This window comes from Dermacentor albipictus, chromosome 8 (genome assembly GCF_038994185.2).
Source record: "Dermacentor albipictus isolate Rhodes 1998 colony chromosome 8, USDA_Dalb.pri_finalv2, whole genome shotgun sequence".
In the NCBI taxonomy this organism is placed as follows: Eukaryota; Metazoa; Arthropoda; class Arachnida; order Ixodida; family Ixodidae; genus Dermacentor; species Dermacentor albipictus.
The window spans coordinates 55,642,310-55,668,947 of NC_091828.1; the positions used below are offsets into that span (position 1 = coordinate 55,642,310).

A 26,638-nucleotide genomic window follows, 5' to 3' on the forward strand; every position below is an offset into this window, starting at 1 on the left:
GCTGGAACAGGCACTCCTTTTGCAGTTTTAATGGTATGGTTTCTTGTCCTAGTCAAGCCTGTTATTGCGAGGTGTCAACTGTAATCAAGTCTGCCACTGATTCTTTTACCTCATGTTTCGTGTGTTTGCACCACCAGCTTGACCTGAGAAGCATGTTGGCAGCTACAGTTTGTGTGTTGCAAGTTCTAGTCTGAAGTGTGTATGTCACATATATGAAGCATGTATCTAGTCTGAAGTGCAATAAACATTTCAAACTGAATACTTTGTGGTTGTAGCACCAATTATTTTGCCACTGCATTTACTGTAGTCCTTATTGCCTACAGTAGAACTTTGGTAAATTGCAAGTACTTTACACACATCGGCCTAGCTTTTATAGGCATTTGCTTGTAGGGACTCGAAAGCAACTCGATAGAAATATTCTATAGAAATTTGCCTTTAGCATCTCTAAAGAAACTCGATAGAAATATTCTATAGAAATTTGTCTTTAGCACATCTAAAGGAACTCGATAGAAATATTCTATAGAAATTTGCCTTTAGCATCTCTAAAGAAACTCGATAGAAATATTCTATAGAAATTTGTCTTTAGCACATCTAAAGGAACTCGATAGAAATATTCTATAGAAATTTGTCTTTAGCATCTCTAAAGCAACTCGATAGAAATATTCTATAGAAATTTGTCTTTAGCATCTCTAAAGCAACTCGATAGAAATGTTCTATAGAAATTTGTCTTTAGCATCTCTAAAGGAACTCGATAGAAATATTCTATAGAAATTTGTCTTTAGCATCTCTAAAGCAACTCGATAGAAATGTTCTATAGAAATGTCTTTAAGAGTTCCTATAAGAATGCGGTGGCCAAATAACTTTTGAAACTCTATAGGAAAATTCTATAGGCAATCAAAATAAACACAATAAAGTTCTATAGAGAAAGTTCAAAAGACTTTCTAAAAAAAACACATTAAAAATTTTTGTAAGGGACTCCTACCCGCCAGCCGGTTGAGGCTTTACAATTGCTAGTAGGTATAGCGGGGCGTGGCGTTTCTCGACGCGCTCGACATCTCTGCGCAGGCGCGAGTAGGAGCGGGTGCGAGAAAGAAAATCTCGGAGTCTTTGCTCCTTGAATATGTGACTCTTACTAGGCACTACGGAGGAGTTTATTAGCGCAGCACCGCCGTCCTTCTCGCGAGAGGAAGCAGTGGCATTACGCCAGTTACAAACCGTAACTTTTCCAAATCTTGTCTTTGTCAATAAATTCTACCCACACCGTTATGCAGATCTTCGCCCTGGCTGTGGCAGTTCGCCCACAAACTTCCACGTCACAATTGAGTGCACTATAAACCTCTTTCCTCCCTTGCCAAAGCTCATTTACCCCCTAGGCAACAAAGTGCTGTGGGACGTTGCCCTCCGCGACGGGCCTCCCTAGGCCCTCTGAGCTATGATACAACGGACTCAAAATCTCGCCGTAATCATCTTAGGGACCTTCGACTGAGGGTTCCTCCCACACTCCTCTCTCCGTTCAAGTATTATTAAGAAAGATGTTTTACTCTGTCTAGCGCGCGTTGTATGCGTTTATTCCCTGGACATACCGGTATTACTGAGTGCGGTCGAGTTTGTTTACGCTCCGCCGCTGGCTGCCCGCGCGGTGAGGGAGTGGGCACGGACGCCTAATTTTTTTTATCGCTGTGTCTGGAGGGGCAAGGTTCTTACTGGTGTTGTATAAGTCGGCGTCCCTTTTTTCGTCCCGACGATAGCATTTTTTACAAGCAGTGCTCCAGGAGGGCACATATAACTAGAAAATAGAGGCCTCAGGAGAGCAGCTGAGGTTATAGTAAAGGAGGCGGCGCAAGATCTCCAGGACACACAAGGGATAGCGGAGGGATCAAATCTGAAAGCAGGGCGGGCCGTAGGTTGGGGCCGCGGAGGTCGACGCGTGCCACGGGGGGTTCGCATATACAATTGACTGTCCGTTATTGCGGACAGCCGATCTTATGCAACCCTGGCACGCGCAGACCTCGGCGAGCGTCAACCCACGGCCCAGTAGGGGTTCAAGCTTTGGTGTCCCCGTTGGCGCTTTGTTGTCCTGGAGGCGCCGCCCATGATGCGAAATGGTGACACGTGTCAATTAGTAAAAAACACGATTGAATAAATATAATTACGTCGAGCCGCCAAATTTCGAAGCCAAGTTCAGTATTACCGCGCCCAGCGACTTCTGCCGGCACGCCTAGAGACAAATGTATACACCACGCCCTAAGAAACTCTTCCGTAGCGCCTAGCCAGAGATATATATTCCATGAGCAAAAGTACCCTTATTTCCTTTCTCGCACCCGCTCTTACTCACGCATGCGTGCGTACATCCGGCGTATCCGCAAGTGCCACGCCCCGCTGTGCCTACTAGCAATTGTAAATACGAAACCCGGTTACGTGAGAGCTACCGCACGATGGTCTCCCAACTCTTCACAACTACTTACCGAAGAGCACCTGCGCTTTTCATCGGCACCTTTCCTTTCTTTCCCTCCTCCATGCCGGCCAACGTCGTACCACCAACCAAAAACGAAAACGGCCGAAAGAGTGAAAGAAAGCTATTCGAGTGAGAATAGACCAATTAACGTTTCACTTATTCAGTTCACGACATATGTTCCTATTGCGAAATTCAAGCCAAGCAGCAGCGAAATCATGTCTGCTTCTGAGAAATAAAATTTAATAATAAAGGGTTTTACGTGCCAAAACCACTTTCTGGTTATGAGGCATGCCGTAGTGGAGGATTCCGGAAATTTAGACCCCCTGGTGTTCCGTAACGTGCATCTAAATCTAAGTACACGGGTGTTTTCGCATTTCGCTCCCATCGAAATTCGGCCGCCGTGGCCGGGATTCCATCCCGCGACCTCGTGCTCAGCGGCCCAACACCATAGCCACGGAGCAACCACGACAGGTTGCTTCTGAGAAATGTTCAAACTATTCGGACCATTCTCGAGATATCCGCCTTCAAAATCTGTGACGAAAACAAAAAATCAGTCCCATTCTACTCTGTGAAGAAGGATGACTAGCGGAGCTGTGTATGTGGTCTCATTAATGGCGAACTTCACCTCCGCCACGGGTCGGCTCGGCATTTCACTATCTTCGGGGTTGGCCCACGTATGGCGAGTACTTAACGCCTGCTTCATCTCCGCCGTGGGTCGGCCCGGTATTGCCCTATCCTCGGCATCTGTCCACGTATAGGGAGTGCTTAAGGCCTGCTTCACCTCCGTTGCGGGTCGGCGCGGTATTGTATCTGGGAGTTGATGGCAATGAATTGGCTGACCACATTGCCAAATCCGCTGCGTCACACGGTATATCCCGGTTTATTCTCGCCACTCCAACATCAATAAAGACAAAAATGCGTGCCACATCCTGCACTTAGCGGAATGTGGCTTGGACACGGTATAACAGTGATACAGAGCTCTTGTGGTGGATTCTGAACATTAATAGTATACCTCTCTTCTTTCCTCATCGCTCACCTCATCACAGCTCACGGCCGATTGCCTGTCTATTATTTTCGTTCCTATCTTTCACCACATGGTGACTGTGCGTGCGGCACAACATGCTTGAACCTGCAATATTATTTTAATGAATGTCATCTAACTGATAATCTTGCTGTTTTATTCAAGGAAAATTGTCAGACTACACTAACGCCTGCTCAATAAAAAGCAATACTTAATCATAAGCGGAAAAGAGCCCTGCTAATTAGACTTCATCGTCGCATGCTTTCGTTCACTTTCCCTGCAAGCTCCTAGGTCAACATTTCAAGCACGAGTTTTCTAGTCCTCAAGTTCTTTTTTTTTTCTTTCTCCCCTCTCCAATATTTTCTTTTCTCTTCAATTTTTTTTCCTCTTCATTTTCCCCATTTTCCCTCTTTACAGGTTTCACTCTATAGTGTCCTTGATTATGCCGACTAAGGTGGAGCTCGTGTTCGGGGACACTATGGACGGAATGTCTGAACTCATTACTCATATTTGTCATCTTTGTTTATCTTTACTATCTTGTCACCACCCCTATGTGCCAGCTCAATTTTACCCCAACACTTCGCTCTCATGCTAATATTTTGTCTGCCATCAATACTGGCAATTTATCATGAACTGCTTAGTTGCAGTTTCCCAGCCTTATCACCGGAGGGTGAAGTGATGCCCGTCCATGTACCTATTACACTTGACCTGCCACCCTGACGGACCTGCCTGGAACCTATTTGTTCCGAAAATTGCCTAAGCACTGGAATTTCTATTTTCCTTTTCTCTCTTTTTTCCTCTTTGTCTTTTCTTCTTTCTGCACTAATGAACAACTGGACGGAATACTCAGACGCAACATGCCGTCCCAATTCAGACCTTCAGTCACGAGTTCATAACTAAGAAGTTCCACTTGACACATATAATTCTCCATATCGGCTATGACTCGGATTCTCTTTCTTTTTTGTAATTGGCATTTTATTAAATTCCCCTTGAGGTTTGCTACCCCTATCAATTTTCTTTTAATTGGCTTAAACCTGCGATGCCTTGGTAATTCGGGTTTCCCTCACGTTTATTTAGGTTGTTTTTGCATTGACCGGCTAAAAAACACGCCCATTCTTCGGGATCGGCCCACGTATGGGGAGCGTTTAACGCCTGCGTCACTTCTGCCGCGGGTCGTCCCGGCATTGCGCCATCTTTGGGATCGGCCAACGTATTTCCCATACGTTCAATGCCTGCGTTACCTCCGCCGCGGGTCGTCCAGCCATTGCGCCATCTTTGGGATCGGCGCACGTATGGGGAGCGTTTGACGCCTGCGTACCCTGCGCCGCTGGTCGGCCCGGTATTGCGCCATCTTTGTAATCAGCCGACGTTTGGGGAGCGTTTAACGCCTGCGTCACCTCCGCCGCGGGTCCTCCCGGTATTGCACCATCTTTGGGATGGGCCCACGTGGGGAGCGAAAAATCATTTCAGCTGATGTCAAGTCAGTATGACGAAAGCCTGATCCACATGCGTCGCCAGGATAACGAAATAGGCGAACTGAAGAAACGTGTTGAAACAATTGAAAGGCAAGAAAAAATCTTTGATACCTCCCAGATCATGAAAGAGGTTGACCAGCTAGAATGGCAAAGCAGGAAAATGAATCTCGAGTTTCACGGCATTCCGGTAACTGAAAAGGAAACCTGTTGTCAAAGGTAAATGAAGCATCAAGGAAGATTAAAATCCCGGAGTTGACTGATCATGATGTTGTCGCTATTCACAGGCTGCCAGCCGCTAAAGATAAGGTGCCAAGAATTATCGTCCGTTTTGGAAGGCAGTCGACAAAGGAGGCGTTTATGAAACGAAGAAAGGAACTAAATGCGTTGAATGAGCGATTTCACATCCTTGAAAATCTGACGAAAAGAAACAGGTCACTTCTTGCAAACGTGAAAAACTGGGCACGAACGCATGGCTTCAAATATGCGTGGCATCGAAATGGAAACATATATGTTCGCCAGAAAGACGGTGACAACGCTATCAACGTCCGCCACGAGGAGGACCTAGATAAGCTCGTTTAGTTCGTTTGATCTCTTGTTCTAACCTTGGTCCCACAGTTTACCATGGCTGAGTCCGATTATGTCTTACCTTCCGATCTTGCCAAACAATCTTGCAATCTACACTATAATTTTTTTAAGTTTTTCCACTTGAATGTACAGTCTGCCAGAAACAAGGTCGCTCAACTCGAAACGTTGTTCTCTGAAATTCAGTCGCATTTTGACTTTGTAATGTTAACGGCAACGTGGTACGTTGACGATTCAAACGCCTTTCGCTTGAAGGAATACAGTAATTTTTATCTCAACAGAACTACCGGCCGTAGGCGCGGTGTAGCAGTGCTTGTTAAAAAACAGTTTTCATGTGAAATCTTGCCGGCCTACTCATGCATTCACACAGACTATGAAATCCTGTCATTAAAAATAGACAGAAATATTATTGCTGTTGTTTACAGGCCCCCGAGCGGAGACGCACGCAACTGGTTTATTTTTCTAGAGTCTTTACTGGCTTTTGTCGGTGATAATAAGTACACTATTATAATGGGCGGAGATTTCAATATCAACATGCTTACTGATACTCCCGCTAAAAGAGAAATGGAGCAGCTCATTCTGTCCTTTGGATGCTCAAATGTTATCAGTTCCCCCACCCGAATTACCGCTACATCTGTAACACTACTTCACCTATTTATAACAAATTAATTAAAATTAAATTATGGGGTTTTACGTGCCAAAACCACTTCCTGATTATGAGGCACGCCGTAGTGGAGGACTCCGGAAATTTCGACCACCTGGGGTTCTTTAACGTGCACCTAAATCTAAGCACACGGGTGTTTTCGCATTTCGCCCCCATCGAAATGCGGCCGCCGTGGCCGGGATTCGATCCCGCGACCTCGTGCTCAGCAGCCCAACACCATAGCCACTGAGCAACCACGGCGGGTATTTATAAAAAATCACTACACACCTTCTTGCAAAGCCGGAGTAATATGCAGTGATGTTAGCGATCACAATGCCATATACATGTACCTTGAAAACAACCACGCACGCCCAAAGAGCACACAGCGTATTCAGTTCCAAGAAATAACACCTAAAAACTTAGAACTTTTCAGACAAAGAGCCAATAATTTTGATTGGAGCAATGTGCTGTGCGAAACAGAGGCAGATCATGCATATAACTTATTCTTGAGTAGCCTTGTGAAATTATATAATGCATAATTTCCTTACAAGTACCTTACGCAGTCAAAAAAAATACGTAAACCCTGGATAACGCCAAATCTACTTACTAGAATTCAAGCGAAGGATAGGATGTATAAGAAGTTCCTGAAAACTCGCGATTCTTATCTCTTTAAAACATACAAATGCCTTCGTAATAAACTAACGAAAGATATCACAACCGCTAGAGACGAGTATTATTGCAATTTCTTTTTTAACTCAACCTCTAGGACTGACGTGACGTGGAAAAAGTTAAAAAGTGCGCTTAATCCTCCCTCTCTATCAAACCAAGTTATAAAAATTAGTCGGGAAAATGAAGAATTGTCAGGCAGGAAGTTGGCTGATGCGTTTAATGATTTTTTTATTGATCTCCAGAGAAATGATTATGATGTGATGGCTCTGGACTACATAAATTGTACCATGAATCAGACATGTTTCCTAAGTCCTGTCACTCAGTCCGAAGTAAAGACCGTATTTTTTTCATTAAATAATTCCGGGAGTTGTGACAAAGACGGTATTAAGGTGAAACCTGTGAAATATGTTATGGATGTAATAGCACCGAGTCTCACCCATATATTTAACCTTTGTCTGGCAAATGGTGTCTTTCCTCAGCAAATGCAGATTGCAAGGGTAACAGTTGTTTATAAGAAAGGTGACAAGAATGACTTTGCAAACTATAGGCCTTTGTCATTACTACCCGTTTTCTCGAAAGGGCTTGAGAAAGTAATTTTGACCCGGATGAAGAACTTTTGTAGTAAGCATAATATACTGACACCTTCACAATTTGGTTTTCGGAAACACCGGTCCACCGAACTCGCTCTATTAGAACAAAAAGAATACATTCTAAAATCACTTGATGACAGGAATTTAGCATCAGGAGTATATGTAGATTTTTCGAAGGCTTTTGACCACCTGAACCACAAGTTACTTTTTAAAAAGCTTCAAGTATATGGCTTTAGAGGAACGTCATTGATGCTTTTGAGCAGCTATCTCGGAAGTCGACAACAGTATGTTGAAATAAACGGTCAGCGATCCAATGTTAAAACTATCTCTTCCGGCGTACCGCAAGGCAGCATTATGGGCCCGTTTCTTTTTAATATATACGTGAATGACATAACACAGATAGACAGAGAAATGAAAATGGTCATATATGCTGATGACACCAGCTTATTCTTTTCAGCCTCGTCTGCCTCGAACGTGATCATGAAAGCAAATACAGCACTTAGGCAGCTTGAGAAGTGGACAAAATATAACGCTCTAAAAATTAACACTTCCAAAACAAAGGCCATTATTTACCGTCCAAAAGACAAGGATGTTCCTATTAACGATGATATCACTCTTAATAATTTTAAAATAGAGATAGTAAATTCCTTTAAAGTACTAGGTGTACTTTTCAATGAGAAAATGACGTGGGTTGACCACACAAACTACGTAGCATCTAAACTGTCACGTGTCATCGGATCGATTTACACTCATAAGAACATCCTCCCTATAAAAGTAAAATTGCTCCTTCACAATTCATTGTTCTGTTCGCATCTAAATTATTGTCATTTGGTCTGGGGGGGAACATCCTTGGCGAATCTACGAAAATTACACATTCAGCAGAAAAGAATTCTCAGAATAATATACAATGTAGCATATGACCACCCATCTAAACCGCTCTTTATGAAAGACAACATAATGCCGATTCATGATCTGTACGCATACCGCCTAATAACTAAATACATTACCGAGGTCAAAAATAACGTCTCGTTCATTGCACAACTGGCATCACTGCAGAAAAGAAATTTCGCCTACGCAACCAGAAGCACCGATATTTGGCACATACATTCATTCAGAACAGGTTACGGACAACATATGCTCAGAAACACTCTTCCACATCTCTTAAACCTGTGCCAACATTACAATTTAAATCTCCAACGCACCCGGTCAAAAGATTTGCGTCATTTTGTTTCACTTATAAGTGAAAGGGCGGCACTTTCTGTCTGAAATGTAGGACATATTATGCACATCACTTTGTTTTTTGGAATTGTACATTTTTGTAAAAATTGTCATTTGTAATATTCCTTTTTGTCTGTACTGATATGCTTGTACTGTATGCCTTTTTTTTCTAAACATCATGTATTGTATCGGGGAGGCGAGAGCCCGTCAAGCTGGATATGTAGCTTTTTCTCTCCCCCTCCCACATCCTTGAGATGGAAAATAAAGGCATTATTATTATTATTATTATTATTATTATTATTATTATTATTATTATTATTATTATTATTATTATTAACGCCTGCGTCCCCTCCGCCGCGGGTCGTGCCGGTATGGCGCCATCTTTCGGATCGGCCGACGTGTGGGGAGCGTTTAACGCCTGCGTCCCCTCCGCCGCGGGTCGTCCGGGCATTGCGCCATATTTGTGATCAGCCGACGTGTGGGGAGCCTTTAACGCCTGCGTCCCCTCCGCTGCGGGTCGTTAAAGCCCCTTGATAATTTGAAAGTAGCGACGCTCTCCTTCTCACGGCGCTTTCCTCCTCAATTCTCCTCGCCCGCCGGCTGCGCACGGCACGCTATTCCTCCTGGGCTCCCGCGGACGGGTGGCAGGATTCTATGGAGGCGTGCTATATTGGGCCAGTTGCGCGCCCCAGTGGGGTTGAAAATTTTGAGAAATGCTAATAACAGCATCGATAATGCTGGAGGCGACGTTTATGAGGAGGTTGGTTTTTTCTTAAAGCCGTATTAACGGGGTATACTGATTTAAAGGGACCTTTGAGGCGAGTTCTATACTCCAGACAATTTTTCTGCCACATGATCAGATGCTTTACTTCGTGCGTCTGGTCTAGTATTGCTTGTGACACATCCCTTTGTGTGTGGCTTACTAAGCGAAAGCCTTAGACCTCTGTTTCAAGGTCGTGTTATGAGCTACAGAAAATATCACGTGACCGAAGGAAGGCGGGAAGCGAACCAAAGCATGTGCAGCCGCGTATAAGAGATGATTAATGATTACCAAAGTAATGATTGATTAGTGATTGGATTGTTGTTCATGCTCCCTAATCCACCCCAATCGGTCTTAATACCCTTTCATCAACACTTCACCTTAATCCACCATAATCCGCCTTAATTCTCCTCCACGCACCTAAATCTTTATTCATGCATCTTAATCATTCGTAATGCACTCTAATGCACCTTAATCTTCTTTATTACACTCTAATCAACCTTAATACTCCCTAATCCACCTTATCTCAACCACTAATGATTCATTAATTAACTTGGGTAATCATTCTCTCATACAGGGGTGGACATGCTGTGGGTCCCCTCTGGCCTTCCTTGGGTCACGTGATACTTCCAGTTTATAATGCGACCTTGAAACATAAAGATCTAAAGGCTTTCGCCTTAAAACTTAAAGAAAAGCTCAGTTTTGACTAGTGAACGCTCATCACCTACAATACTACGGGGATGCTTGCCACTAATTTTTTCAGGGCGCAAAGCAGAATAAATAATACTGCGCTTCCGACTGAATAACAACAGTTAGCGACGTGCGAAGTGATGGAGCCACCTCAGAATATTAAGCATACTGAGGACAACCGCAACAAAAACGCTGGTGAGGAGGCCGGAAGAATGATAAAAAAATGCAGCATTACGGGATGCTTTGCTACGAGCTATAAGAAAGACTCCTCAGCTCGCAAACAACGCTGTTCTTTGTCAGAACAAAGTTGCTTCGGCCAATGTCATGCAGCCACTGCTTCCTACGCAAGCCGTTACGCTTTCGTTGTGGTATCATAAAAACGGCACAACTATCTTCAGGATTCTTGCTGCAGTTATATGCGCAACAGCCCGGCATAGCGCTAGCACATAGACCAGAAACACTGCGCACAACGTTCGCTACGCCGAGCTAAAGCACCGAGCCAGCCGTGCTCAGGAGGAAAATGGCGCGAACGAAAAAGAAAAAACACAAGCAAAACTCAAGATCCGCGCGTTTCCAAGGGCAACGGCAGGGAGACCAATCGTCGTGCAGAAAAACGGGGGCAAAACTGGTTGCCGCGGGGGGACATGTAAGGGGTGAGGAGGAGGCGAGGAGGTCGCGCGGCGGCGGCAGAGTCCAAAGAGTGGCGGTACTTTCAAATTATCAAGGGACTTTACGAGTCGTCCCGGTATTGCGCCATCTTTGGGATCGGCCCACGTGTGGGGAGCGTTTAACGCTTACGTCACCTCCACCGCGGGTCGTCCCGGTATTGCGCCATCTTTGGGATGGGCCCACGTGTGGGGAGCGTTTAACGCCTGCGTCCCCTCCGCCGCGGGTCGTCCCGCTATGGCGCCATCTTTGGGATCGGCCCACGTGTGGGGAGCGTTTAACGCTTGCGTCGCCTCCACCGCGGGTCGTCCCGGTATTGCGCCATCTTTGGGACCGGCCCACGTGTGAGGAGCGTTTAACGCCTGCGTCTCCTCCGCCGCGGGTCGTCCCGATATTGCGCCATCTTTGGGATCGGCCCACGTGTGGGGAGCGTTTAACGCTTACGTCACCTCCGCCGCGGGTCGTCCCGGCATTGCGCCATCTTTGGGATCGGCCCACGTGTGGGGAGCGTTTAACGCTTACGTCACCTCCACCGCGGGTCGTCCCGGCATTGCGCCATCTTTGGGATCGGCCCACGTGTGGGGAGCGTTTCACGCTTGCGTCCCCTCCGCCGCGGCTCGTCCCGGCATTGCGCCATCTTTGTGATCGGCCCACGTGTGGGGAGCGTTTCACGCCTGCGTCACCTCTGCCGCGGCTCGGCCCGACATTGCACTATCTTCGCGATTTTTTCTACTCGCGGACACGAAACCGGGCAAAAGTAGCCCTTAACAGCTTTACTGTAAAAAAACAACAACGGTACAACTAAGACCACCCTGAAGTCGTTGATAGAAGCCTTTGCGAAACTTCTTTGATATCTGACCATTTTATTACTTCTTTTCAGCAAAGAAAACTTCACTACTGCACTACTTCAATGTGGCAATATAACATGTACCCTATAGTGAATAACTGAAAAAAAATATTTAGTGAATGTGCTGTATAAATCTATCAATATTGCAACTTGCTTTGCAAGTGACGTCCGCCTCTTCCATAAGTGCTTCTGGAAGGGCGGGGAAACGACGGCGCAAACAATTCAAAAAATATCTGCTCAAACTAAATAAATTCAAGTGGTATAGCAAATATCATGCGTGCTGGCTACAACGATCAATGAAAATGTCGTTACCAGAGCTGTATAAATAGTTCCAGCCAGACCGATGGCAATATTGCAGTACAGCAGTGGCAGCGAAAGCACTGAAAGTGTAAAGGAAGTATTAGGTGTGAACAAATATAAAAGGTCCAGATCAGAAAAGCTACCGCGTGTCATTCCAATACACTCCGAAAAATATAATTACACTCTACAAAGAAAGGCACCTTTAGTCTTATAATGCATGCGTTGCATATGCGGCATACACAAGATATAATGAAGGTATGGGCTATGTGACCTAAAAGAGCTGTTTCATTCAACCAGCACGGGGGGGGGGGGGGGGGGGGGCATTACGATGTACATAAGTTTAGCGCGACTGGCAGGGTACTTAGGCTTCCAAAATAGTCTGACAAAAATAATGACGTGCCTAACAAGAAAATTGTGCCTCACACTTTTCTCATCTAGTCATTGACGTGAATTGCCCCCTCGCTCACAGACGACTCGCCAAACGTGAAAAAAAAAATAACTATAAGGCAGATATGCGCAACCACATCCGCTAAAGTTCATCTTGGAAAAACTTAAAACATTACGAGGAATTCTTTCTGCTTCTCCAACATGGAAGTACGAGTACTGCAATTAATTTCTTGTATTATCGTTGCACTGATATGAGATTCTTGGTTGCAAATTGCGTCACCGAGTTCTTTGCGTCATGGAATTTCTGAACGATATTAAGGGAAGACGATCCTGGAAACAACTATTTTTTATTACTTGTATTAGAGGTTTAAAAATTCAGCAAGGCATAGTGTTTTCTATGCAGATTTCAAATATAGCACTACGTTTTGTGTAGCTGTTATAGTTTTAGAGTTAAGCGATGCACAATGGCAAAATATAGTCATCTTTATTCGCACTTTTTTATGTAATAAGTCTTCTCAAAAAGCATCGTGCTATAGCTTGTTGAGTTTCCTATAGATCCCAAAGTGCCGATATCTAGCCAAACAGTACGTACAATTACTGAAACTATGCAAAAAAATGTGAACATTTCAACTAACCTTTTTCTTAATTCTCTGAAACATAACCATGTACTTTCGCAACTTACTTGTTGGAGATATTGTAATTTCACGTAGATATTAGCACTGTATATATCTTCAAGAGTATGTATGCCGAATTACGTTAGTATATGACTTGTAAGTGTACAAGCTTATTTTCATGTGATTGTGAAAAACAATTAGTTGAAGTGCCCTAATTTTATTTTTATAGTTCCAGTAACTGTACAAGCTGTTTGAATAGATATTGGCATTTCGCTGTCTAAAAAGAGGTAAATAAGCTACAGCACAAAGCGTTTTGCGCAATATTATTAGAGAATAAAGTGCCCGCGAACTCACAAATTTGCCATTGTGCAGGACTTAACTCAAGAACTATAGGAGGTACACAGAAACTAATGACATATTTGAAATTTGCTTGAAATGCCCTATAAGTAGGTGGATAGTACAAATATTAAAGGAATGTTTTTTTTTTCGAGGAGCATCTCCTCTTAAAGGTTTTCTGTTAGGGCTTTCTCTCATTCATTATTTTTTGTGCGCCCTTGCAGCTGAGAAATCAAGTCAACCTCTGGCTGCTAGGTTAACCCTTTGATAGCACATTTCGCATACTTTTTCCAAATCGACGGAAAACCAGCCAGACACCCTGCCTTAACACTGTGCATGCCAAAAAAAAAAAGCTGCAGCTAGCTGTCCATACTGTAACCTGAAACGTCATTAATAACCGTCCAGTTTTTGCATGCTCGAATGCTTGACTTACGGTATTTTTTATTGTTATAATAGAGGTTGTCAGATAAGCACTCAACGTAATACCTATAACCTTAGTGCAAAGATTTCACAACTTTTTCTATAATGGGCGGGCCTTTCCGATGTTACGCCACAAAAAAAAAAATGCGCGCGTATGCGCACTGCGCACGTTGATTGAGGCCCTTACGGATAGATGTCGATGCGTGCAGCCAAGCGGAAAAATGGTTGGAAGTACATGCAGTCATATCACATCACTTCACATCACTTTGTTACCTTAACGGCCCCTGTTTAGGGGATATTACAAAAGAGGTTTCATTTTCGTACCAAAATGCCTTATTCACGCCTTAATCCATCAAGTTATCGGGGAAAACTTAGAAGAGGACACCACCTCCCATAGCGCAGTAAATTGGTTTCGCTTGTTCAAAACAAGCGAACATAAAAGACGACCTAAGTTGCACTCAGGCCAGTTGAAGTCCCCGCGCAACAAAACATGACACATGTGCGGAATGTGATCGTGAATCGCCAACTCGACACCTGGAGAATCACGGAGCTGACGGAAATGTCGAAAACCAGAGCACAGCACATTCTTACCATACAGTTTGATAGGCATAAGGTGTCTGCAAGACGGGCCCGCACAGAGCTAACACATGAGCCAAAAAGCGCATGAAGTGCAGAAGGTCCAGAGACAGCACCCATTCGTTCAGAGAGATGGTGGCAACTTATTCCGAAGGTACGAGACCATTCATGAAATATTAATGCACCATTTCCGTCTTGATAATAACTTATAGGTGTATTACTAGAACTATTCTTCCTTTCCAGTGCCAAAAAGACTGGTATCTTCCGTCACCAAGCAAGGCGATGGCTAGTCTTCAGAGATTCAGGGATTCAGAGAGCCTGGTGGATTTTCTTGAGAAGCGAGGCATCGTCACTGTAGAACACGATGCAGTCCCGACTACCGACTCATCACCTGTGGAATGCCTTCTAGGCGAAAGAAATGCAGAAACGAATTGCTATCTACCAAGACAACGCGCGTTCACACGCCGTGGCTTTGGCGGTGCTTGCCAATCCTTCCTGAGACCTTTGTGTGCCTCAAGCGCCGTACTGACCAAACCCCCGCCGTCTGATTTTTGCCTTTTTTTTTGCGCCCGAACAGACATTTCGGCACGAACTTTGCGAACTCGAGTTGGATATCGTGGCGGCGCCCATACACCGGGAGTCACATAACGCAAGGAGCCTCATCAGAGCGCCAAGTTTCAAGAGCGTTTTGATGGCGAGCGAGCTCGTCGCGGCATTTCACGGAGGCCGCGAAATCTACGGAGCACATGTATTTCAATTCCGAAACGTGACGGGCATGAAGTCATAAACTTTAGACGCCAAAGGTGCATTGACATTTCGATGCTTTAGATTTTGAATTCCAGAATTTTGTGGGTTTAATGTTCTTGTGAACACTTGGCGCCAAAGGTGCACTGAATTTTCTAAAGTCGTACATGGCACCACACAACGAGACAAGCCAAATAAGCACAATATCAGACAAGTTCACAAAGCACGCAGCGAGGTCCGATGAAGCGAAGCCTTGTGGTGGTCCATTTCCGTCATCTCAAAGAAAAGAATATCAACATTTTTTTCCCCTGCGCCAAAGCATCCATGTCATGACACTGAAGTCAGCAAAGGTTCTGATTTATTTTCGTGCTTTGAATTTTATCCGTTAGGACACATTGGACCTTTCAATTTTCTTGTTCTCCCTACCCGTGGTCTACCAGAGCCAGCTTGTGTTTTTCTCGTGTTACCCCGACCATCGTGCGGCGCACTTGGTGCGCGTTGGTTTTTCTCTGGCCAAGAGGATTTTCGCCTGGCAGAATATTGGACGTTTTCTAGCTCGCAGGCAAGAGAAAGAAACAACGGTCGCTCGCTGCCATCACTGTGGGGTCACGACGGATTGCAATTTGTTCGCGAGTGCAACTTCTTAGGAAAGTCTTGTCTCGCCGCTGTAGGGTACCGAGCAGTACGCGTATGGTTATCTGTGTCTGTGGACCAAGCGGCTCACATTTTCTTCGATATTCCTCCGGTAGCTAAATTAAGTGCCCAAGGTAGGCATCCAACTGTGGCCAACATGCTTTCCTTTGAGTTCTTTTATTATATCGGTGCCCCCCCCCCCAAAAAAAAAATATAGACAGTGTTGCGTCGCGCAGCGAATTGTAGCATGGCGAAAGTTCGATTTTGTTACTTTTTTCGCGGAAAGTAATGGTCCACGGGACGCTTCAGTTACCGGATACTCTTATTATATTATTGCGGTAGCATTTATATGAACACTCCATGCAGGCGCTTTGCTGCCGTCGCCCTCATGTTCCGTATAGAGTCCAAGGGCGATAAAATCGGGACCACACGCTGCTCCTGTATGTGTGAGTGAAACCGCTGGGTGGAGGCGGGTCGCATGGGTGAATCGACGATGGTGGCTGTCCTGTGTGCGCAAGGGAAAAAGTGAGGAGAAAGCGCGCCGCCTTCCGTCGCGCGCGATAGATTAGGGGGAGTGGATAGAGGGGGAGGGGTTCAGGATTCTGTAATCTGTGAATCTTTGATTGCGTAACATGCTTATTTGCCTTGTTTGACGCATCATACACAGTGACTTTTTCTGAGACACGTAGATTTATTGGAGATTTATACGTATTGCAACGGGGGTGTTCGCCTAGCAGAAAGGTCCCTAGTTATAGGTTGTGGCGCTAGGCTTAAACAGATCGGCGCTATATCGTAACGGGGAAGCAAGCACTTCACGTCGTCTTCTTCTCATCCACTAGCACCATGCCCACTGCCAAGTGCCTTCAGTACAATCACTCCCCACCGAAAGAGTAGCCATCCTGGCGACCTAAGGGCAGGAAAACACAGGGGGGTCATGGCACTGCTTGAGCCGGGAGACGTGCACAATTTCCTGGCCGCGACGACGCTGGTCGGAAGGCGCTTCCGTTGGCTCGATGAGGTAGTTGACCGCGGATGTTTTTTTCAGTACCCTATAAGGACCGTGGTACTTGGAGAGCAGCTTAGAGGAAAGGCCTGGAGGAGTAGAGGGTACCCACAACCATACCAGCGAGCCAGGAGCAAAGCACGTAGCCGCAGTAGATGAATCATGGCGATGCTTTTGGCGCCACTGGTCCTGGGATGTCAACGAACGAGCGAGCTGGCGACATTCTTCGGCGTAAGCAGCCGCTCTAGAAACAGTCGTGCACTCCGAAGCATCTGGTCGGTAAGGCAGAATCGTGTCCATAGTGCACGAAGGTTCGTGTCCGTAAAGGAGAAAGAAAGGGGAGAACCCAGTGGTGCTTTGCTTGGCGGTGTTGTAAGCGTAGGTGACGAAAGGCAGAATGCGATCCCAATTCGAGTGGTCAGATGAAGCATACATGGCCAACATGTCGCCAAGGGTGCAGTTGAAACGCTCTGTCATCCCATTAGTTTGAGGATGATATGCCGTGGTGGTGCGGTGAATGATGCGACACTCCTTTAGCAATGCTGCAACGACGTCGGAGAGAAAAACGCGACCGCGGTCGCTCAGTAATTCTCTAGGTGCTCCATGGCGTAAAATCAGGTTTCGAAGGAGAAAACTGGCGACGTCTTTTGCTGTGGCAGATGCTAGGGCTGAAGTTTCGGCGTACCGCGTGAGGTGGTCGATAGCGACAATAACCCAGCGGTTGCCGCTTGGAGTGTTGGGAAGCGGACCGTATAGGTCAATGCCGACGCGGTCGAACGCGCGCGCGGGGCATTGTAAAGGTTGCAAGGGGCCGGTGGCATGTTGAGGTGGCGTCTTGCGTCGTTGGCATATGAGGCAGGACCGGACGTACTGGCGAACGAAGCGGTACATACCGCGCCAGTAGTACCGAAGCTGGATGCGAGAGTATGTCTTTAAGACACCAGCGTGGCCGCGTTGGGGATCGTCGTGGAACGTGGCGCAGATGTCAGGGCGCAGGTGTCGGGGTATAACAAGCAACCACTTGCGACCGCTCGAATTGTAGTTGCGGCGGTACAGCAGGTTATCCCGAATGATGAAGTGCGCTGCTTGACGACGGAGCGTCCGAGAAATTGGCGCTGGCGACTGGCTAGACAGGAAGTCAAGAAGCGAAGAGATCCATGGGTCCTTGCGCTGCTCTGATGGCATGTCGGTAATGTTGAGGGCGAAGGCTCCATGTGTGGAAATAGACGAGTGGACAGGACCGGAGGGCAGGGGTGACCGGGATAGAGCGTCTGCGTCTGAATGTTTTCGGCCGGAGCGATAAACAACGCGGATGTCGTACTCTTGTAGGCGCAATGCCCAGCGGGCGAGCCGACCAGTTGGATCTTTTAAGGAAGATAACCAGCATAGGGCATGATGGTCGGTCACGATGTCAAATGGACGCCCGTACACATAAGGACGAAATTTTCCGATTGCCCAAACGATGGCCAGACATTCCTTTTCAGTAACCGAGTAGTTCGCCTCGGCTTTGGTAAGGGTGCGGCTGGCATACGCGACGACGTACTCTTCGAAGCCATCCTTGCGTTGCGCAAGAACAGCGCCGAGCCCGACACCGCTAGCGTCCGTATGGATCTCAGTTGGTGCAGATGGGTCGAAGTGTCGCAGTACCGGAGGAGAGGTGAGAACGCGTCGCAGTTCTTGGAATGCGTCGTCGCATGCCGGGGACCAGGCTGATAGGTCAGAACTGCCGGTGAGAAGCTGCGTCAAGGGGGCGATGATAGAGGCAAAGTTACGGATGAAGCGCCGGAAATATGAGCACAAGCCGATGAAACTGCGAAGCTCTTTCATGGTGGTTGGTTTGGGGAACTCAGTTACGGCGCTAAGTTTCGTGGGGTCCGGGAGGATACCGTCTTTGGAAACTACATGACCGAGAATAGTAAGCGTGCGAGCGCCGAAGTGGCATTTCTTCAAATTTAGTTGCAGTCCTGCAGTGGAGAGGCACGCAAGGACTTGCTCGAGGCGGCTGAGGTGCGTCGCAAAGTCGGTGGAAAAAACCACAATGTCATCCAAATAACAGAGGCACGTTTTCCACTTCAGCCCTCGAAGAATGCTATCCATCATTCGCTCGAAAGTGGCAGGCGCGTTGCAGAGGCCGAACGGCATGACGGTGAATTCATATAGCCCATCAGGAGTTACAAAGGCTGTCTTTTGGCGATCGGCCTCTGCCATGGGCACTTGCCAATACCCGGAGCGCAGATCCAGCGAGGAAAAGAATTCCGCTCCCTGCAGACTGTCCAAGGCATCGTCGATGCGCGGCAGAGGATATACATCTTTGCGCGTTATTCGGTTAAGGCGGCGATAGTCGACGCAGAACCGAATGGAGCCGTCTTTCTTTTTAACAAGGACAACCGGAGATGCCCAGGGACTGTTAGAGGGCTGGATGATGCCACGCTCCAGCATGTCGTCAACGTGCTCGTCGATGACACGGCGTTCAGCGGCCGACACACGATACGGACGCTGGCGCAATGGTGTTTGTTGGCCGGTGTCGATACGGTGAACGACTGCGGACGCCCGGCCCAAGGATGGTTGGCCAATGTCAAATGAGGCACGAAAACGCTGGAGGAGCTTGATGATTTCGGTGTGCTGCGCAGGTGTGAGTTCTGCGTCGACGGAACGAGCGAAGACGTCTACAGGGGCATCGGTCGCGGCGGCAGGAGTTACGGCACAAATCGGAAGTGATGCCGTATCGCCAAACATGGTGGCCGGGAGAATGCTATCGAAAGCTTCAGCTGTACCCAGGCACTCGCCGCGGAGTAGGGATGATGGGCAGGCGGACGGATTGCACACGTAAAGGGCAGCAGAACCTTCGCAAAAAGTGACGACAGCAAACGGAAGCAGAAAGTTCCGGCGGCGCGCGCAAGTGGTCGACGGCGTAAACAGGACAGATGAGTTCGCAGCAGAGCTACATAAGACAGGAACCAGAGCGGCGGAGAAAGGTGCAATATCGATGTCAGAGGCGGCAACAGCTTTAGGAGAATAATAGTCGTCAGGGTCAAAACACGGCACTGATAACGTAAGTTCGCAACGAGCGCAGTCGATAAGAGCTTGATTCAGAGATAGGAAATTCCAACCAAGAATAACGTCGTGCGAGGAACGAGGCAGGACGACAAATTCGATAACATGCAGAACGCTTTGAATGACAACCCGGGCTGTGCACGACGCTGAAGGCTGAACGCGATGCGAGGTTGCCGTACGCAGAGAAAGAGAGGTAAGGGGAATGGTCACTTTGTTCAAATTGCGGCAGAGCTTCTCACTAATAATAGAAACGGCGGCTCCGGTGTCGATAAGTGCGTGTACGGTGACGCCGTCTACGGACAGTTCAATTTCGTTCGCCGGCGCAGAATGAGGCCTTAAAATGTTCGACGGAAACGCAGTTCTTGCCTCTGGAACTGCGACTGCTAGTTTTCCTCTCGGGATGGGCTGGGTCGGCGAACCATCGGGGAAATGGATCGGCGACGTGGGGAAGGCGACCGGCGTGAATCGAAGGGGAGGCGACTGTAAGAGGTGTCCGGAGGAAGGTTAGAGTGGTCCTGACGCGGAAGTCGAGCAGGCCTGTAGCTTGAGGCACCCCCACTGTCAGGTAAACGGGGGCTGCGACGGCGGCAGAATCGTGCTACGTGGCCCGGAAAATGGCATGAATAACATATTGGCCGGTTATCAGGTGTTCGCCACGGGTTGACGACAGGGGCTCCAGCGGCCGAGTTAGGGACGACCATCGGGCGTGAAGGTGGCGGCGGCACATGGAAGGTGGCAGTGGCCCGGTAGGCATCAGGAGCCGGAGGGGCGTAAGGCCGGGCGACAACGTCAGCGTAAGTGAGTGGTCCAGCTGCAGGCTGCGGAGGAGGGGCAGATGGCAGCGCCGCGGCAACTTGGGTCTGAATGACGTGGCGAAGCGAGGGAGCCAAGGTTGTCGACGGCTCGGGTGTGCTGTTCGCCAGAGAAAGTTGGCGTGCCACTTCCTGACGGATGAACTGCTTTATCTCCGGCATTAAAGCAGAGATGTCGGTAGCATCGTGGCCGAAATCCAACGGAGATAGATCCGTGGTGTCCTGCTGAGCAGCGCGAGTTGATGCACGCTGCTTGCGCAGCTCGTCGTACTGCTGACAGAGCTGTACGACCTCGGAAATCGTCCGCGGACTCTTCGCGACAAGCATCTGGAAGGCTTGGTCATCGATGCCTTTCATGACGTGCTTGATCTTGTCAGCTTCGTCCATAGACGAGTTGACGCGCTTGCATAGCGAGAGCACGTCTTCAATATAACTAGTGAAGGTCTCCTCCTGGCGTTGAGCTCGACCACGCAAGCGCTGCTCAGCGCGAAGCCGGCGAACGGCGGGACGGCCGAAGACCTCTGCCAAAGTTGCCGTGAAAGCCGACCAGGTGGTAAGATCGGCTTCATGATTGCGGAACCGTAGGTTGGCCACGTCAGTCAAATAAAAGATGACGTTTGTCAGCTTGGCGCGGTCGTCCCACCTATTATAGGCGCTTACACGGTCATATTCGGCGAGCCAGTCTTCCACGTCGTGGTCGTCTGTGCCGCTAAATATAGCCGGATCGCGCTGCCGGATGACGCCAGAACAGACGATGGCGGGGGGCACGGGAGCAGCAGCCTGGGATGGTCCCGGTTCATCCATTGCAACAGCTGGCGGTAGCGTTCGGCTGTGGAGTTCCAGGATGTCGAAGGTAAACCCAGCAGCTCCACCAAATGCAACGGGGGTGTTCGCCTAGCAGAAAGGTCCCTAGTTATAGGTTGTGGCGCTAGGCTTAAACAGATCGGCGCTATATCGTAACGGGGAAGCAAGCACTTCACGTCGTCTTCTTCTCATCCACTAGCACCATGCCCACTGCCAAGTGCCTTCAGTACAGTATATTTAAATATATTGTTGCGAGGTTTCGTGTATACGAGCAGTGAACTAGCTTTGTTTCCAGTGACACTCTTTTGCCCTTTATAAAGCAGTATAGTTGCATTTGTATATTCCAGTGTATCTTCGCATTTGTAATGTACGAGGGCGCGTAAAATGAAAGTGAGCCTACCCATATCGCGCAATAATGGTTCGGTTCATTGCGTGCGAGGCATGCGCGTAGCACACAGGTATCTCTTATTTACAAAAGTGACACGCAGCTGTGAGCGTAAAGGTTCTTTAATGCGCTCATAGACTGGGTTGAACATGATGGAGTGACATTGGAGTGACACTCCAAAAGTTGAACAGCGTGGTGGCGTGAGGTTTTTGACAGCTGAAGGTGTTTCCCCAAAAAGAAATTATTCGCCGTACCGCTGTCATGTACGTTGAACATTGCATTTCATTGGCCACTGTGGAGCAAACGGTTCAAAGAGGGACGTTAAAGTTGCGAAGACGATCCAAGACTGGGCCAAAGTTACCGTAGAATCACCCCCAAGACAATTCCGAATGTTGATGAGCATATTAGATTAGAACGGAGGATAAGCATCGATGAATTGGCAGAGCGTGTGTAGTTTAGTTCACACCATAATTCATGAACACCTTCGTTATCGGCTCTTGTGTGCACAATGGATGCCAAAATTATAGAAATCACTGCCAGAAGACGAAGAGGTTTGGCGCCGCCTTGACTCATCTGAACCGTACTTTTTCTTCCGTCTTCTCAATTGAACTTGTTAACATATTACCTCGCTTCCCTCTTTTGGATCATTTAGTCGTCATTTAGTCATTACCTTTTGTCCTTACGGCATTAAGAAACCAATTGATTCATCAAAACTTACATCATCGTCTGGTGTCGATGAAATAAATGCTAAAATGCTGAAAAACACGAAAAGAAGTGCGAGCACAATTTATGTGCTATTTTTCAGCAGTATTTGTCATCAAGAGCGGTTCCGGAAAACTGGAGAGTAGGCAAGATTGTTTCAGCCCCCAATAAAGGTCCTCCATCGTTATGCTCTAGTTATCGTTCCATTTCACTCACCAGTGTTTGTTGCAAACTAATGCAGCATGTTATTTACTATCAGATCGTAAACTTTTTATCATGAAATAACCTAATTCATGCTGCTCAACATGGCTTCCGTAAAGGTTATTCATGTGACACCCCAATAGCTTTATTTATACATGATCTAAGTTCTAACCTCGACTTCAACGTACCTGTATAAATGCGATTTTCTTAGACTTAGAAAAGGCATTTGACAAAGTTCCACACCAACGGCTAATCCTAAAACTTTCCCGTCTCGTGATTAATCCATTTTTACTAGACTGGATACCTAGCTTTCTCACTAATAGGGAGCCGTTTGTCTTTGCTAACACGAAGTCATCTAAACGTTCTTCTGCACTTTCGGGCGTACCACAAGGCACAGTTCTCGGACCACTACTCTTTCCAATTTAGATTAATGACCTTCCTACTGAGATCTCTTCTAATATTCGATTGTTCGCAGACGATTGTGTAGTGTATCGAGGCATAGCTAACAATTCATACATTGATTGAATTGGATTGAAAACGCATTGAATTATGGTGTAAGGAATGGTTTATGTCTTTAAATACTAGAAAACCTCACTAGTTTCTTTCGATCGCAGACAGCATCACCAATCAGGGAAATACACCATATACGGCTCCGAAATCTCATTCTTTGACTCATATAAATACCTAGGCATAACCTTTTCAACTGCCCTAACTTGGTCATATCATGTAATTAACTTAGCCAATGCCACAAATCGAACCCTCCGTTTTCTCCGCTGGAACCTAAGACTTGCTCCCCTATCAATAAAATTATTAGCTTATGTTACATAAGTCCGCCTTAAGTTAGAATATGCATGATATGTCTGGGATCCTCATCAACATAACCTATCTAATACATAGGAATCATTTCAAAACCGTGCAGCCCAGTTTATTTACTCTGAATATTTTTTATCATGCAAGCATGTCTGAACTGAAAACCCCTGCCGGTCTTGCTAATCTAGAATCAGGACGTCATATTTCTAGACTGTGTCTTTTCCACAAATTCTATCATTCACCACTCCAGATTTCAGCTATATTACCAGCTCATCGTCAGTTCAGCCGCATTAACTGCAGAAAAGCCATGTATCCTCCCCCGGCGCAGACAGAGTTTGGAGGTTCCCAACTACGAACATTTTTTGGTGAAAACTGCAAGGGACTGGAACGGTCTGTCTGCCGACGTCACGCACCACTCCGACGCTCATCACTTCAAGGCTGCTCTCGAATCAGCTTTGTTAAATTGGGCCTTTGAGGTATAATAAATAAATAAATAAATAAATAAATAAATAAATAAATAAATAAATAAATAAATAAATAAATAAACGAATGAATGAATGAATAATTAAATAAATAAATAAATAAATAAATAATGAGGGTGAAAACTTCTTGTCTGCACTTGTCACCGGGAAGAATCACGGTGCCACTATTATGAGCCTGAAACACGACGGCAATGCTTACAGTGGAAACATTCGATCCACCACCCCCAAAGTAAGCAAAGACCGTCATTTCTGCTGGAATGGTGTTGTAGACTTTTTTTTACATCGTCAGGGGCCATTACAGATCGAATTTGCTAAAACTGGAGAGGCTATCAATCGTTTCCAATATTGTCAAACGACGGATCGGCTACGAGTCACGATCAAGAAGAAACGACATGGAAAATTGAGGAATGGGGTCATTTGCTCCACGACAATATCCCTGTCTCCGAGTCGCTAATGTGGTTACCACTAAACTGGCAAAGTTCGAGAGGGAAACGCTGCAACATTCGCCATACAGCCAAGACCTGTCGCCTTGCGACTTCCACATTTTGCGGCAATTAAATAACCAGCTCAAGGGAACCAGATTCCTGTCGGAGGATGACGGGAAATAGTCAGTTACCGATTCTTCGAAGAAGCAACCAAAGAAACATTATAAGACGGGAGTCGCGCTACTCGTTAGTCAGTGGAACAAATGTCTAAATGCTCTGGAGACTGCTTTTAAATAAAGCACGTCGTTTGTCATATATTCGCATTGGCCCACTTTCATTTGACTCGCCCTCGTATATTTTGCAGAACTGCTTTCTATATGGCCTCTCCCTTGCAAATATAATTTCAGTGCGATTGCTCACAATAGACGACCAGTGACAGCTGCTTCTGCAAAATACATTGGAACAAAGGACAACGTCATTGAGATTTTCCCTGGCCGTTGTATATGTATAAAAATGTAAAGTAGGCGCGTCAATGAGAACGTTTCATTAAAATATGCGTCGTCAACTTGTTCATTCCATGGCCTTTATATTTTTATTTTTTTCCTTTAACGTGCGAAAACCACTTTCTGATTATGAGGCACGCCGTAGTAGGAGTCTCCGGAAATTTGGACCATCTGGGGTTCTTTAACATGCACATAAATCTAAGTACACGGGTGTGTTCGTAATTCACCCCCATCGAAATGCGGCCGCCGTAGCCGGGATCCGACCCCGCAACTTCGTGCTTAGCAGTGCAACACTAAACCACTAAGTTAACCACGGCCAGTACATTTTTCATATCAGCGGCATGCACTGCTTAGTTGGTTTCGAACTGATATGGTTGTAAAGTTCCTGTGATATTTTCTTTACACATCAAATACACATAAAGCATGGAACCAATCATATCAGTTATTTCAGGCATAATTTTTGGGATATTCTTTATTATTCATATTATTCTTTTATGAGAAAATACAGATTTTCGTCGTCTTCACAGTGCGTAGCTGTCAAGAATTCATTTGCAGCATCTTTAGTAATGGCAGTGCGTTATTCATGTATTTGATCCCTCGACAAATTCTGTAAGGAGGAGGCCGAGCTGTCATGAGCCCGCCCAAGCGAAATTTCTGGCTGCGCCACTGCTACGGCCGGATGTTTTTCGTGTCAATAGTACCGCCCCCTAAAATGTCTATAGAAAAGTAGCAAGCTCCGACTCATTCATTTTAATCAATTTAGTCCATGCAAAAGAAACATCGTAACAGCACGATAGTTTATCGTCACGCAAGTCAAGCCGCTCAAGTCAGGCACTCCCTTGGAGGCTTTTCCAGGGACTTCTACGGAATTTAGACGCTGCCCTGGCCTGTGGTAACTGTTTTTCGAATCATCAACGCTAAAACAACGCGACCTCAGATGTTTCTGTTCGCGATTCAACGTAGTCAAAACGTACTGTTATGCTTTCCGCTGAGTGCGAGCTTGGTTCGAAAGGATTGATTGTATATCCCCCGGCGCCGTAGATGGCGATACGCGATCTGTTTAACGCTGCATCGCAGAGGGCCTGTAATATAAGCCTTTCGTTTCGACGCTAAGATGGTGCAAATAAATTACACGTGGAGCTAGTGACGCTCTGTACTGCAAAATAAAATTTATGTTTCGTGATATTATCATTATGGTATACCGTGTGAGCTGTACATATTGCAATGTAATGTTTACTGATGTGAATTTGTTTATATTGAATAGCGAACCAACCATAGAAAATTGCGTAGGCTTATAGGTGCCGCCTTGCATACAAAAATAAGTTTAGCAGCATACGTCATTTCAGGGGCAACGTAAGCGAGCCAACTTACGTGCAATGATTATGAAACTGTACGACAACGCTCACTTTGGTGTTTTAATTCGTTAGCACTAGGAGTGTTAAAGCAGAAAAAAAATTGTATGTGTGTGAACTGTGGGAAGTCGGTCACTTGTCACTTGGTAGTGGTAGAGCTTAGAACAGCGTGTGTATATATATATATATATATATATATATATATATATACCACCTGAAAGAGGTGCGGGCTCCGTGATTTTCATGCCCTTATCCCTCATTTACCGCTAAATCGTCATTTACCTTTTGTCAAAAAATAAAGCTAGGAACTTATTTAGTATCCGTACGTCATTTGTGGTGTGTGAAACATACTTTCTTGATTGCAAATAACGATTTTGCACGAAACGCTACACACGAAAAGATATCGAAAGAGTAAGGTGGAACGTTAAGTCTATTTTGCCCTGAAGAGATAAAATGACGCCTTTCTCCAACACTCCTTT

At 46.3% G+C, this 26,638-nt stretch overlaps 1 protein-coding gene across 3 annotated transcripts in view; it reads right to left on the minus strand.

The window, feature by feature from the left end:
- The window catches only part of LOC135921737 (sodium-coupled monocarboxylate transporter 1-like), a 135,112-nt gene that overhangs the window by 72,941 nt on the left and 35,533 nt on the right, over positions 1 to 26,638 (minus strand). For all 3 annotated transcript variants that reach the window (XM_070522825.1, XM_065456035.2, XM_070522826.1), the window contains exon 6: positions 11,929 to 11,996. In XM_070522825.1, the coding sequence (XP_070378926.1) occupies positions 11,929 to 11,996 (68 nt within the window). The remainder of the gene's footprint in view (positions 1 to 11,928; positions 11,997 to 26,638) is intronic.